This window comes from Haemaphysalis longicornis, unplaced genomic scaffold, assembly GCF_048455015.1.
Source record: "Haemaphysalis longicornis isolate Haplotype H1 unplaced genomic scaffold, Haemaphysalis longicornis Haplotype H1 scaffold_2, whole genome shotgun sequence".
Classification (NCBI taxonomy): domain Eukaryota; kingdom Metazoa; phylum Arthropoda; class Arachnida; order Ixodida; family Ixodidae; genus Haemaphysalis; species Haemaphysalis longicornis.
The window spans coordinates 49766206-49781641 of NW_027526295.1; the positions used below are offsets into that span (position 1 = coordinate 49766206).

Sequence of the window (15436 nt, forward strand, 5' to 3'; positions counted from 1 at the left end):
GGAAAATGCTGAAGGACCCTCAAACGTAAAGGGTTCGCGAGCCCGAACGCACCCGACGAAGTAACGCCAATCCCCATGAGAACAAATCACCGGTTTATTCCGCGAAAACAAATGCGGAAACAACAAATAAAGCAACTTGGGAGGCGCTATTACGACAGTACAGCAAGTGCGGGCGTAAAGCGCGCAAAGAAAACATTGCGGCAGTTGAAGCACTGCTTGTCAAGGAAGTTACGGCCTAATGCACTACGCTCACGACGACGGCTTCAGTCACTTGTGCCGACGACGAGTGAAAAGCGTCCGCCGCGGACGCGGGTTGCTCCTCGCTGTCCGGGTGTCATGGTTGTGGCTCGCCGCCCGTCCATCCCGTCCGCAGCCAGCGGCCGCAGCTGCTCTCGCGTGAACCCCGTTGCGCACTCCCCCCACTTCTCTTGTGAGCGCCGCTTTTAAGCAACTCCATTGGTTGTGCGCATGTTCTGGGTTTTATGCGAACTACACGTATTTGTTCCGGCTCACTGTTCATCACACACGCGTGCACGGGCACATGACGCACTGACGCCACTATCGCTGTTCGACGCGCGCACTGCACTGTAATCACCCTACGCGGGTGCTCGTATGGGCTGCGTCCCTACAATGCTCAGGAGCCACCATGTTCTCTTAGACTACTGGATGTCCAGCGTCGCTGGTGGGTGTGCCAACCAAAGCACTCAATAAAATCAAATGACATCAAGAAATGCTCAATACGAGACTTTCACTTTGTTCAAGTCGGAACAGGGCGACCTTGTCGTCTCATCGTTCACAGGCGTGTCAATTACTTCGCTTTTATTCAGCAGGGCAAGTCCTAAGGGCAAGTCCCGCGTTCCAGCGAAAGTTCAAAAGCGCGCGTCCCGCGTCCCCATTTACTTCAGCAGGCAAAGCTATAAATATGTACCATTCCTCTGACGTCGCTCACAATTTTCAGAACACCTCATGTTGCGGAAGTAGTGGCCATAGCCCTGACTCTCACAGAACACCCTTCCGCTGCTATCCCATTCCTAAACGGCCGCCGAAACTTTTGCTAGCGGGTTGCTTACAACAGTATCGGGAAATATCGACCCCCCATGCAACCAACTGAGCTTTTTTGCTTACCGTCGAGCACGGGGATAGATGGCGCGCAGAGGGCTCTCTAAGCAGCAGCAGAGGCACTCGTCTCCGGTGCACCTGACGAGAGCTCTTGCCGTCGGGGGGATTTATATACTGCGACACCCTCACCACTTATAGGGAGGTCACTTAACACTACCGTCTCGTTCAGAAGACCCTATTCCGGCTCACCCACCCCTTCCCCCTCAGAGAACGGCCAAGGCGCCTTCTTCAAACTGAATCACTTAAAATGGAGCCCTTCTTCATCACACCCACTCATCACCCTTCCCATCTTCCCTCTTCCCACAATGAGGCGCTACTTATACAGTGCAGCACCACGTGTGGGCATTCTCTTAATACCCCACCCAGCCATAACCTCCCATGACCACTAAGGGGAGCCTTGGGGCCGTTTGGAGGAATGTTCCCAGGACGCACTGGTCGTCGGTGCAGAAGCGCTTGTGACAGTCTTTCGAATCGCCATAACGGGGAGCTAGGCCCGCTTTTGACTTTGAACAATCGGTTTGAATAGCAGTTCAAAACCCTATGAAAAATGTTTTCAATAAAAGTTTTCATCTCTCTCTTATTCGCTGGACGTCACCCATTATTTCACCTTCAAAAACGTGCCTCTCCCGTGCCCATCCCAAATGTGAACTAAACAACTCCTCCTAGGTCAGCAATACTCTGGCACTGTTTGCTGGAAACGCCAGGACCAAAGACTTCTGGTTGGACAGCGTGACCCCGTCAAAGGCGTAATTTCAATTCCTGTGAGCTTCGCACACAGCTTCTGCAACCAAACAGTCCAGCCACCAATCACGGGGACGTCTATGCCGGTTGGGCAAGCCGGTTGGAGAGAATCACTTCGACCCTGAGGGCGGTTCTCGTAATTTACGATGAAGTAAAGCTTTTCAGATGCCGTTTTTTTAACCTGAATCGATTTCATCAATTCTTGGTTTTGTACACCCAACGTCTTTATTGGCCACCGCATTGTACATGAAAGAATGGCTTCTGCGTAGACGGTGTCTTTTTTCGGCGATGCGGATTCATTTTTAGTGCTGCATAAAGGGGGTTGTTTTAGCCTGAAAAATATATTTGGATGCATGGATGACAAATATTGTGTTATCGTTACCGCCGTCCGATAAACTGCTCACAACTTAGAGGCGTGCACGTAGACGTTATTATATGACGACAGCGTTTGCGGGCACGCCCTTCATCAGAGCTTCAGAAAACTCTATACGCATTGACGGGTGGGAACCTGTGAACGCAAACAAGTAGCGCGCAATTTTCGTTTGCTCTTTGACTGTCCCGATACTGCTCATCTGTATTGGAGGAACACAAGCCAAGCACTGAAACAAAAATGAAGACCCATCCACTGCTTTATCTCTACAAATGCTTGGGCATCTCGCCCCTTCTGTTGTTAAAACGTTTCGGCACACTGTTGCCGTCGAAGAAGTTCGAACAGTATGGCTGTTGAAGCTCTTGGTTTCGCCATAACGGCAAAGAAAAACATACCAAAAAAATGCCGAGCGCACATACCTACATGGAGGATTGGCCAGGCATCGGCCGCAAGCACAAATAACGTTCCCGCTACAGAGAACTGCAAGTTGGAAACTTCACCATTTGAATGAAAAAAGACCGTGTAATCACGACCGCGAATTGGTAAAAAATTGGAAGTAGAAGTTCGAACAGAAGAAAAAGCTTTTTCAACAGGAAAATAATAAAAGCTAGCAGGGCAGGTGCCTAGTCTCCGATACGTATCCAGGCTTGCGTGCAGGCTTGCATCGCATGAGGGGATCGCCCAAAGAAAAGAAAAAATCGTGAGCGCACATGCCAACCACCATTTCAGGAAACAGTGTCGCCGACAAAATGAAGGTCGTCTGCTCCTGACTTCACTCGCTCCGCTTCGTTAGAGGCAACCACCTGCGCACATAAAGCTCGGACGCCGCGGAGGCAGCAGCAGAACTCTCTCCGACTCTGCTCCGTGGACATGGGGAACGCCGCGACCAAAGACGATTCGCACGCCCAAAAAAGAGACGGTTTATCAGTAAGCGCGCTGCTCTTCCAGGTGAGAATGCAATGGTCTAGAACAGGGGTCTCAAACACGCGGCCCGCGGACCTCTCATGAGTGGCTTGGTTCATTTATTTTTTGTTTTTTAAGCAAATGCGTGAGTGCGCGCCCTGCTTGCGTAGCCACAGACGCAGATGGCCAGAGACTGCTCAAAAACGCGTGGATATCGTCTTTCACGGCTTTGCGTTACCAGAGTGGACACTCCTCTTTTCCGGAGACCCTCAATTCGGGCGCCGTTAAGTCGGGTGCAAAATGGTCGCAAGAAACTGAGACTTATGAATCGAGCACTGTATACAGCCCGCACAGGGCTGGGCGACAACAGGCCGCGGAGAAACTCTCCGCGGCGTTTTATGACCCTGCGAACGGGGCTGCACGCCGCTAATGAGAAGACGGCGCCTTGACCGGATATTTCCAGGCTTCCGCGAAAGTGCAAAGGTTTCCGGGCGTTGTGTTGTGTTTGCGGATGTTTGCTTTCCTGTTCGTCTTCGTGTCAAACACTTTTACTTCGCTGGAGATGTGGAGATAAGGGCGCAGCCACGCGTCGGATTCTGGGTTCGGGCTCCAAAATGCGCCAACGTGCGTTTAGGGGCGGGTCGCAGCGTTATTTATGGCCTGGGAGAAAGCAACATCGCGCTGCTGAGGAAAAGACTGCACATTGCACGTCGCAACTGCGTACCTCCAGACATCAAACGCCCCATATCGAGACTCAAAACTAAGCGCCTATCTTCCGACTCGCAACCGGTTGACAGCACTGTGAAAGGTATAGCGGCGCCCCAAGTCAATCATGATAGAGCGCACTACATAATTGTGCTCCTACGCGCCAGTCGAATCCGTGAATGGGACAGGTGTCTTTTTGACCTGTTGTTTCTTGGAAGATCTGCAAACGATGAAGGTTTCTGCTGTGGAAGTCTAACGGGCCACAATGTCGATGTCCAAGCAGTCTGCAAAACGCAAAGTGGAAGACGAGAAGAGGGGCTTTGAGGAGCGATGGTAACTTCCTTACTTCTTCGCGGAATCAAGAGACAAGGTGTGCTTAGTCTGCCACCAGACTATGGCTGTGCCGAATGAGTACAATTTTCGACGCCACTTCATCTCTTCCCATCACGAGATGTATGGTGCTCTTACTGGCAACGTTCGCGAGCACACCAAGACTCAACTGAAGGCCGCGTTGGGAAAGCAGCCAAACCTCTTCAAAAGGCGGACAAAGCAAGCGACGAAACGGTAAGGGCGAGCTTTGGCATGTCTGAGCTTATCGCCAAATCATCCAAGCCCTTCACTGAAGGTCTGTTCGTGAAGCAGTGCCCGCTCGGAGTCGCTGATGCTACCTGTCCAAGCATTAAAAAGACATTCGAGAAAATAAGCCTCCCTCCAAACACAGTCACCCAGAGAAAGAACGAGATCAGTGGAGACATTGAAAAAGGATTAATGAACCGATGCCACCAGTTCGAACCATTCTCTATTGCAGTGGATGAAAGCACTGACATTGCAGAGCACACTGTGCTGTTTTTGTAATGGGTGTCGACAAAAACCTGAACGTCACTGGGGAACTCCTGGACTTAATCCCAATGAAAGGCATGACCACACGGGCGGATATACTTTCTGTTCTCGAAAAAGCGGTGTAACACGCTGGACTACAATGGAAAAAGTTGGTTTGTTTGGCTACAGACGGTGCGCCATCAACGGTGGGATTCAACAGCGGGCGCATCAATTACCATTCACATTGCCGCGGTCACTGCATTTTGCACCAAGAAGCGCTGTGCGGCAAGTCTCTGCAAATGAAGAGCGTCATGGAAGTCGTACTCAGCGCAGTGAACTTCATCCGTTCAAGAGCTCTTAACCACCGCAATTTGTAGCTCTTTAAAAGTGGTTGGCAGCGAATCTGGTGAAATTTTGTACCATACAGAGGTGCGATGGCTGAGTCGTGGAAGAGTGGTGAAACGACTTTTTGATCTCTGAGAGGAAATCGGCGCCTTCATGAAGACCAAGAACAGGACCATTGTTGAGCTGTCAGACGAAACGTGGCTTCTCTTCCTTGCGTTCCTCACTGATATCACTGATCATTTGAACTGCCTCAACGTTAACTTCAGGGAAAAACAAACTGATCACAAAATGCATGACGACATTCAGGCCTTTCAATTAAAATTGCATCTTTGGGAGAGACATATGAGAATTCAGAAATTTGATCATTTGCTAAACCTGAAGTCACTGCAGAACGTGGACAAACAATCCTGGTATAAATTCGCTGACCTCCTTCGTGATCTCCAAAGAGAATTCGAGGGACGCTTCCAAGGCATCACCAGCCTCGCCTGTGAATTCCGAATTTTTTCGTTGCCGTTTTCGGTGCCGGTGGATGGCGCCGCGCCGGAGCTACAGATGGAACTTCTTTAGCTGCACGCTAACACCCCGTTGAAGCAGACATTTCAGGACGTGGCTGTACCAGACTTCTACAGGTTTCTTCACGATGCAACTTTCCCGGCGCTACGTAAACAGGATGCTAGGATCATTGCCATGTTCGGAAGAACCTACTTGTGCGAACACCTGTTTTCCTTGTTGAAGGTGAACAAGTCAGCTCTCCGGTCGAGGATGGCTGATGATCACCTGCGATCGACCATGAGGATCGTTTCCGCGCAAGACGTTCATGCGTACATTTCTTCTCTAGTCGCAGCCAAGCGTTGCCAGGCATCAAGCCAGCATGTTTAGAACAATAGCAGCTGTATTGCTTTTCGCAAGGAATAAAGTTTTGTGACTTTCCTAAGTGATACTCACAATATTTTCTCGTTTATTACTATCAATAACACTTTATTCTAGTAAAATACACAGACGCAGCTGCCTTCAAGCTTTTTTCTTGAGGCGTCCGATGCGGTCACCATGTGCTGAAACATATTTGTGGAACAAATATTTTATATTTCCGAATCGGCGTCCCCATTTTAGTCATCCGGTAGATCGGTATCGATATGTGTCTCAAATTCTGACGCCAATTCTATTCAGGAATGACCAAGCATATGTACAACGTGTGGGAAAGACCTACTTGTTTCTTTTAAATATAGCGTTATCTCACATTTTGTTACCCCGCCCCCCTCGTTTCAACCTTCATGACTATCCCGGCCCTTGCGGGTCTAAAATTCGTGATTGCGGCCCGCTAACGCATGTGAGTTTGAGACCCCTGGTCTAGAAGGACAAGAAGGAAAAGTAGTAGTGCACGGCTTCAGCGGCGCGGGAGCGCTGGACAAATACTTTGTGGCGGTGGGCGACGAAGCATACGGAGATTGAGGCTGGCACTGTATAAATACAGCATTTATATACTTTACTTTGCGTTTGAATTGGTCTTGCAGTGACGAGAGCCATAGGCATGCACAGGGTAAAGTTCTCAGTGACCTATATGGCACTAGTGGAGTTAATCATAGTGAGACACAGCTTTCCTGTGACATGAGACTTGCACGGATGTGCAAGGTGGCTTTGATTTTTTTGACGTCTACTTGGCCCTGTAGAGGTCGCCAACTCGGCTCCACACTGCGCATCAATGGTGTTAAACACGCGCGAAATACCTGAACACATGCAAGAACGCCACCGACAGCACCCGAACGTATGTTACACATGCAACGCCACCTGTTCAGTCTGGACGTCTAGTTGGGCTGCTCATCCGTAGTGCCACGCGCACCGGAGGACACTGCCCAAACCAGTAGTACGCGAACGGACTGACGAGTTGGGAACAGGAAAGAGAGAAATCAACCTTTATTCTGCAGCTCAAGTCCGAGCCGCGGAATTATCAGTCCTCGGAGGAATGGGGTGTCCCACGGTCCTCCGACGGTGGTGGTCTTGGCGGAGGTCCACAGAGTTTCAATGTGGGCAGCCAAGAGGGACCACAGGGCTGCCCGTGGGATTTCAGGGGGAGCGGCCCAGCTAAACCACCAATCATTGATCGTAGGGTTTAACGCGCCGACGCAGCGCAGGCGATGAGGCGCGCCGTAGTGGAGGGCTCCGGATTAATTTTGACCACCTGGGGATCTTTAACGTGCGCCGAAATCTCGTACACACGGGCGTTTTTACTTTTCGCCTCCATCAGAAAAGCGGCATCCGGGGCCGGGAATTGAACCCCTATCCTCGTGCTCAGCAGCGCAATGCCTTAGCCACTGAGCCAGACCACGAGTAGGGAATATCAGGGGGAAGGGGTTGGACGAAAGAAATGTGGAAGCCGAGGTCGCCCGTACAGAGCGCATATGTATGTTCATTGTCCGGATAGCCACCACATACCTGACAGTGCGGATGGTCTCGTGACTTCTGTATGTAGTGGAGCAACAGATCACAGGAGAGGGACAATGTCGGCTCCTGTCTAATATATGTAGCGTGTCTTCGTGACATGAATTTAGATGGGGAAGGAAGTACCATTCTTGCTGTTCGGAGGTTGCCGGTGTTCGCGGTACCTTTTGTGGTGCATTGCTGTATCCCCCTTTGGGTTGTATTCCTCGGGTCACAGATGAGGGCTGCCCGGGAAAGGAGCGTCATGGGCTAGACCGTGAGCTCGCTCATTACCCTCTATGCCTTGGTCGCCAGGGATTCATTCGGGGAAAACGTGTAGGGGGGTTAACATGCATGTATGTTGTCAGGCTAGTGTGTTCAAGGGATGGAATGTCATTCGAGGCGAAGCTTCGTACTGCTCCCTGACTGTCCGTGCGCTCTGTAACGTGTGTGGTCCGATGCTGGTGAAGTATAATGACTTCTGCGATGGCTTGAGCCTCTGCAGCTATAGGCGAGGGGGTGTTGACGTGATGCCGTACGTGAGCTGTGCAGGGGCCGACCGATGCCGTAGTCGTTGTATAGTCCACACTGCGTGCGTCCGTGTAGTACGTGTCATTCATTGGTTAGGGCAGGTGTTGAGTGCGAGAAGATCTACGTTCTTGATCTGTGGCTCGACTCATGTGTTTCGGTATGGGTAGCACAGTGATTCTTGGTATGCTCTCCCAGAGTGGCGGCGGGGGAGTGATGGTTGGGAGGTGGAAGGTGAGGAGCGATAAATTTCCCACCCTTGCATTGAAGTTGTTAGTCGCTGGGGCTGAGCTTCACGATAAACTGAGGCTTGTTCTTCAAGAGTGTTGTGAAGGGCAGCATCATTAATTATTGCCGTGTGGGGCGTAGAGAGGCACTCCCATTTCTATGCGAATGCATTTTGTGATGGATGTTTCTAGTTTGTTGGCTTGTGTCTTGGTAAGGCGCTGAAAAGGGTATGCGTACATGACGCGTGAGAACACGAGGGCTTCGACTACTTTGCGGAATTCGTGTTCTTGGAGGCCTTGATGGTGTCGCTTCACGCGGTGGAGCATTTGGTAAATATGGTTAATTTGAGCAATGATGGATTTGACCCATTCTGTACGTTTATCGTCTTGTTGTAGGATGAAGCTGAGCACCTTGATGTGGCTACGGCGAGGGATGGGTAAATTGTTTACTGTCAGAGTGATCAGGTTGCGATATTGGTTGTTTTAAATGCGGAGCATTTCTTAGGCTCGCCTGGTCCTGCGTCGTTGATGGCGGCGCCGTCCACACGCTCACTGCGCATGCGCAACTCCCATTCTTACCCGCACAGCTCCGTGATACTACACCATAAAAAAAGAAATCGTTAACGGCGCCCGATTTCGATCCCACGACTCTCTGGCCGCAACGGGAGGTACGCGGTGCTCTTCCCACTACGCTACAAATCCGGGACAGCAGCAAGTGCTGCGAACGCGCCTTATATCCTTGACTCATTCAAACTACGTCAAGAAGCTACTAATACAACGAAGGCACGCGAAACTGAACGTCAACGGAAACGACGAACTGAAAACTTTAGAGGGGGATGCTGAATTTCCCGTGGGAAAGCTGTGGCGGGAAGCGCCACGCGCCTTGCAGCTCAACCAGCCCCGTCCGCAGCGCCACTGATGCTGATTGTGGCAGGATGCCCCTAGGGATTGGCCAGCCAAAGAATCCATCACGAGATAGGTTCGCGTTCAACCACCGTCATCATCTTCCCGTAGGGGAACCGCCGAAGAAGAAGAAGAACGAGAAGACAAAGCTGCAACAACAAAGCTGCGAAGAGGAGGGCGTGTACATTGCTCTCAGCCGGTGCACCAATGTTAACAACCTTTACCTCACCAAAGCTGACGGAGACTACCGTTTCTACCACAGAGACAACATCGACAAGAACATGATGGACGAGTTTCGGCGCCTCGAGAACCACCGCCTACTCACCGAAACACAACAGCACTTGCGTGCCTTTGCCACCGGTGTGGACTCGGACGCGGAATTCCCTCCGGCGCTAGTAAAAACCAGATCACCCAACGTAACGGCAACACAATGGAACCACACGGAACCGCCACGACGCTTCGCATCCTCATCAGGGTTCCCCACGGGAAGATGGTGGAATTTTTTTTTCTTGGTTTTGTTGTCCAATGGTTTTGTTGTCCAATACAACTACATATTCTGATTTCTCCTTTGAGCAGGTTAGTCTGACGTCGTGGGCGTGCCCGCTTATGATATCGACGCCCTGTTCTAACGTGTATTCCTGCTCACCAGGCCTACGCTTTGTACACCAGAGTGTGACGTCAGCGTATATGGCGTGTTGAAGATTTGGTATAGCATTCAGTTTGCTGAGCAGATTCTTCTTCACCAGATTGAAGAGCGTTGGTGAAAATATGGGTCCTTGTGGTGTGCCTCTATGAAGTGGGTAAGGCCGAGAGGGTTCCCCATCGTGTCCCCATATGCAGATGGTTCGGTCTATTAGAAAATTTTCAACGTAATTGGAAATACAGTTACCCGGTCTAATTTCTAGAGGCTGAGAAGTATCGCGTCGTCCACCACATTGTTTAGCTTTTTTATATCTACCCCTACGATGGTGCGTAATTGGGCTGCACTGGACTGTGCGTATACGTCCTCATGAATGCGCTTGGCAATGTCCTGTGTGATCACATGCTTTCGAAATCTCACCATTGCGGCTAGCAGGTGGCCGTTGTTTTTGAGTTGCCATTCCAGTCTAGCGAGCACCATCTTTTCCATAAGTTTTCTAATACACAATGCCATGGAGATAGGGCAGAGGTGTTCGGATGTGTTGGGTGGTTTCCCTGATTTGGGGGTGAGGGTAACACGAGCTTCTTTCCATTCGGGGGTAGGTTTCCTGATCTCCAAGCCCGATTGACATGGTCGAGAAGTCCTGCAAATTTCCTGTCAGACAGGTTGCGGATCATTCCGTATGTAATTTTATGGGGTCCCGGTGCAGTTTGTGCAGTGCTATGTTTAGTTCTCCGGGTGAGAGGTTCGAGTTCATTCCTCCATCCTCATCTTCTGGGTCTGATTCTGTGTAAATGATGTCGATGCGTACCGTACTACAAGAGGGGTAGAGTATTACGGGTCTGTTCTGTGATGTCATGTGGTGTGCTTCCCATCGCTAAGTGAAGCCGCTGGACGGTGTATTTTGGCTTTTGTTGTCCCAGTAGTGTGCGAAACAGTCGCCAGACCTTTGCCATATGAAGCTTGCCGTTGCACCCTTTGCATACTTGAAGCTAATTCTATGTGGCTAACTTGGATATACTCTTGGGCTTCGTGATTGTGACGGTGAAGGCGTTCTTTGAGCAGGCCATTATGATTGTCACGTTTTCAGCATTTGACAATAGCACGGCGATTTCTCTAGAAGGAAAGAAGGCGTTGGTGAATGTACGGATTGTATTCGGTGCGGGCTATTCTTTTGGTGTGCTTTCGTACCACTGTCAAGATGACGTCAACCCATTCAGCAAGGGGAATGCCGCTTGTGTCAAATTCTGGCAGGTATTTACGGACATTCGGGGAATTTGTAATACTTGTTGTGGGCGTGTTTGATCAGTTTTTGGGTAATTTTGTGGTCGTTCCCGAGAGTTTCTATGGCGCTCTCCCAGCGGACCTCGATTTGCGGATTAGCGGACCTCGAATACAGGTAAGATCACAATTTGTGTCAGCCTCCTGATTGAAGCCGAGCCTCGTGGAAGATGTGGTGCCATTCATAGGGGTGAATTGAAGGAGGCTGGTCAATTCGTCCAATTTACGCCCTAAAGGGAATGTTCGAATGTAGCCCCAGGTGGGGTGAGAAGTGTAGAAACCTCCAAGCAATAAGAGTATGGTTCAGCTACGAGTTGCATTACACATCGTATGAAAGGCGGGCAGCGTGGCGGTCCTTTGTTTTGGCGTCCAATAGCAGTTTACAATAGTGCTGTTATGACCGTCAACCATCGTAGTTGTAGCTCCGTGCTCTTATTCAGGGGTATTAAGATGTGTCGTGTCCAGCTGGATGGTGGGGAGCGTCTTGTCTACGCAGGTAATTATCATGGTAGGCGGCGTGGGTAGCGGTTGCGTCCCTTTCCTATTCGGGATAGTACTGGGGTGAACATAGCTATCATATCCCGGGAGGGAACAATCTGCGTTACTTTCTTGTAAGGTAATAATATACAGTTTGTAGTTGGTGATGAGCGTGTACTGAAGTAAGGCATTGCGTTTTCGGTGGAGACCTCTACAGTTCCATTGCCATATTGTGAGTGATGTAGAGCTTAGAGGTGATTGGGTGCGCATCCTAGACATGTTCTGCATTCCTTGGCTCGTGGGGGGGGGGGGGGAAGGTGTATGTCGCTTGCGGGGAAGGAGCTCCTCTTCTACAACTTGAAGGCGCGCTGTTAACGGTTGTAGCATGTTCTTGAGAGGGGCGAGAGCTTGTTGAATATGGGAGGCCAGTATTTGCTGTAACAGCCATGGGAGCGTCCGTTGAATGATCTCGTGCACCTTCTGTGCTATTTCTGAGGGGATGGTGCTTGCAAATTTTCAATTGTGTTTATGCATATTGGGTTTAACGTGGGTAGCTTGAGAATCGGGGGTTTAATAATTGGGAGAGGAGTGAGGGGGCTTAGCTGGGCTGCTCACATGTGGTGTATCTTGCTTCTCTTGTAGCGGATCTTGATGGGGCTGGGAAGGCTACGTCGCTTGGACAATGGAGCGAGCCAGTTGGGAGGCCTCGATGTGAACCTTGTTCTTCCTATGTCTGTTCGCTTGTGAATAAAGCTTGCTCGGTGTGCCCGAACGGTGGTTACGGCTACGGATGCGGTGTTTTGAGTGATCCCGGCTCTTGCTCCGTTCATGTGACCTGCACACTAAACTTTTTTACACCCTTTTGGCCAGAAAGGGCGTAAAATAATTGAAAAAAGGGTGTTGGGAGGCCCTTACGCCCTTTTTCTTGAATCTCAACACCCTTTTTTGTAGCTTTCCACCCTTTTTGCGTGAAAAAAAGGGTGTTGACCAACCTCAACGCCCCCTTTTTTTTAAGGGTGTTGAAAGGGTGGGGAAAAGGTGTTCAGATCATCATTGATTGAGGTCATGCATGCAATATAATTTCAAAAAGACATCCCATTGTACCATCCACCCAACCTCGTCAAAAATGTTCAAAAGCAAAAAAAAAAAGCTGCCAAATTCAATAAAAAGCAGCGGCAGCACCGACGTTGAAACAGGAAAAATATCAGCCCTTGCTTATTACGACATCGACAGAATAACACTCCCCCTCCCACTTTTTGTTTCCTACAGCCTTGCACGGAGCACAGCACAGCCTTGAACTGTGACATCTGTATCATCATTCCGTCGTTCCCTGTTCCTCTCCTGCCCCACCAGCACAATCATAGCCCTCTCTGACAACAGTCATTCTCGTCACTCAGTGGAGTTATAACGTACTAGCAATCACAATTTTATTCCATTCTTATTGTTAGCGACCGTAAATATTGTGTACAAATGCAATAAACAGACCACCTAGTTTCTCCTGCAGAAACAACGTTGGAGAACAAGGCAGATATCAAAAGAAAACAAAAGTTGGGGAGGTAGGGGCATGAAATCGGGCGCTAAATAAACAGACGCCAAATAATAATACGATTACTTACACTAGAACACTGCCAAATTTCATTGCGCAGTGTTATCTTACTATCTGCTGCTTTTTTTAACGGTCAAATCGAGCGCCATAAGCTTCAGTTCGCGTTTTGTGTTTGTAAACTTTAAATATCTAAGCTTCTTTATTATAATACACACAGTAAATAATAAACCTAAAGATTATGTTATATTCAGTAAAAGAGGTAATTATTTATTGTTGTCGTTTTAATTTCTTTACGCAACTCCCTGCCAACGGCCGATATCTTGAGTACGGCGCGCGGCGGCGTGGCCGGATTCCGGAACAGATACCCCGTGACCCGTCTTTCATCGGATTGTTTACGTGTTTACTGTGGTGTGCGGTTAAACAAGCGCAGTTATTATGATTAATTGGGCACCTCGTCGTCTTCGGTTGTGTCTGTCGTGTTCGACTTCGCGATGAAGTATTTGAGAACAACTTTGCCACCTGAAGACGGCTAATTTCGTTTGGCGCTTGCCCCTGAACGTCGCTCGCTCTTCTGCGTCGCTTCTTCTCAGGTAAGCTGTCTCGTCACATTTGCCGCCTTTCTTGTCACTGGATGTCGTTTGTAGCTGTCATCGCCGCTTTAAGGATTCGTTAACAGGAGCACGCGTGTGTGAATTGTTTAACTGAACTGGCGAGGTTGAACCTAGAGGGCTCGTCTCTAGAAAGGCGATGTGCGAAAGATTGTGGTGCTTGCATTGAGCGCTAAACGCACTGGCGCTCAGTAACGCCGTGGCGCTCAGTAACTCAGTAACGTTTCCCATTCCGCAGCACTATATTGAACAGCTTCAGAGTTCACCACTGCGAACCACGTCTTACGCGTAGTTTATCAGAACACGGGCGGCTACTCCTCTAAACTGTGCGGCGCAGCGTTTTCGGCTTCGTTGATCACCGCAGTCGTTTGTGCCGTGTTGGGAATTGCGAGGGAGAATCGTTTGCGAGCGAATGTGCGCGCCTCGCAAGCTTCGTTGCGTTTGCGGCGAGTCACCTCACCATGCGTACGGTGCGGCAGTACGCGGGCAGTGATTTTGGCTGAATGTTGTGTTGCCCGAGACGTAACATTCGTGCACCTAATCATTTCCATTCTTGCATGTGTGGTAATCATGTGTCATCCCGTTTTAGACCTCTGGTCGGTCTGAGCGCATCACGTCCCTCCATTCAACCGGACAAGAGCCACAAGCATTGTCAACAGTGTTTGGCTACCAGAACGTAAGTTTTCAAACACAGTTTTGGTAGCACAGTGGGCTATCATACTTGAATAAGGTTCGATCACTTGAATGTACAAGTTCTCTCCCCCGTAACAATTATTGGTGTTTCATGCATAACCTAACATGTAGGCGCTCAATGGCAACCTTTATTGTTAATTTCGGAAAACTCAAAAGTTTCACCCAAAATCATAATGTGGGCGTAGCAGTTAATCACCATGTATACGAACTTCTTGGTGTTAGTCATGTTTACGGTGAAGCCATATTTCTTAGGTGGTGACACAAAAATGTTATTACCTTTGTAGTTTAGTCTTCGATAAAGCCTTACCAGTTCTGTTTTCAGCTTTTTTTTGGATGTTTATCATGTGAATTGACAGTCCTTGCAGTCCACTTTTTCAAATAGTTATGTAACTGCATGTACCATTTAAACAGGCCTGATTGGGGTTCTGAAGGCTGCGATTTACGCACGCTAGTGCTGTACCGCCAATAAAGAAACATCCTTCCACAAAGAAAAAGATTTGAAAATGTAAAATATCAGCAGCATTATTCTTAACTGGAACATGCTAATTGCTAGGCCTGGGGCTTTTCCTGAAAGCACTGTGGATGTTATGAGAGGAAAAACCCCTCAAACACATCTGCCAAGGCCGTTGATGCTCCAAGATGCGTGCAAGCATTGAGTCTTCTGAGCAATACATTACACCCTTTTTTTTAAACAACCGACGTGCATGCTGAACGTACTCCTGATTGGGCGTTTGCCAGGCGCGTAGCAAGGAATTTTTTTTGGGGTGGGGAACCGTGGTCGACCAAAAGATGGGACGGGGAAATATGTAGGCAAGGCATCTTGCGCGTTGTTTTGCAAACGAAGCTTGAAATAACTGACTTTAACATGCTATTTGTGTATGCTCAACGCTAACTGTAAAGCCCACCTTAAAGGAGCCATGAAGTGAAAATGCAAGTTGGTTTTATTCGAAAGATTTCGTGTTTTATAGTGCCCCCAGCGCTTGTCCGGATACAAATGGTGCTTTATTCACTGAGAAATTAAACAATTTAGGTTAAAATTTTGATTTTCCCGCTCAATCGTGCGTTTTCGTGGTCCCAAATGACATCACAAGAACCGACCGCTCTGCAGCCTAGAGT

At 49.2% G+C, this 15436-nt stretch overlaps 1 protein-coding gene across 1 annotated transcript in view; it reads left to right on the forward strand.

Moving 5' to 3' along the window:
* Window positions 1-1356, forward strand: part of LOC144167952 (uncharacterized) — a 31317-nt gene extending 29961 nt beyond the window's left edge. The window contains exon 8 of the mRNA XM_077697068.1: window positions 1327-1356. Within this exon, the coding sequence (XP_077553194.1) occupies window positions 1327-1356 (30 nt within the window). The remainder of the gene's footprint in view (window positions 1-1326) is intronic.
* Window positions 1357-15436: the final 14080 nt, after the last annotated feature.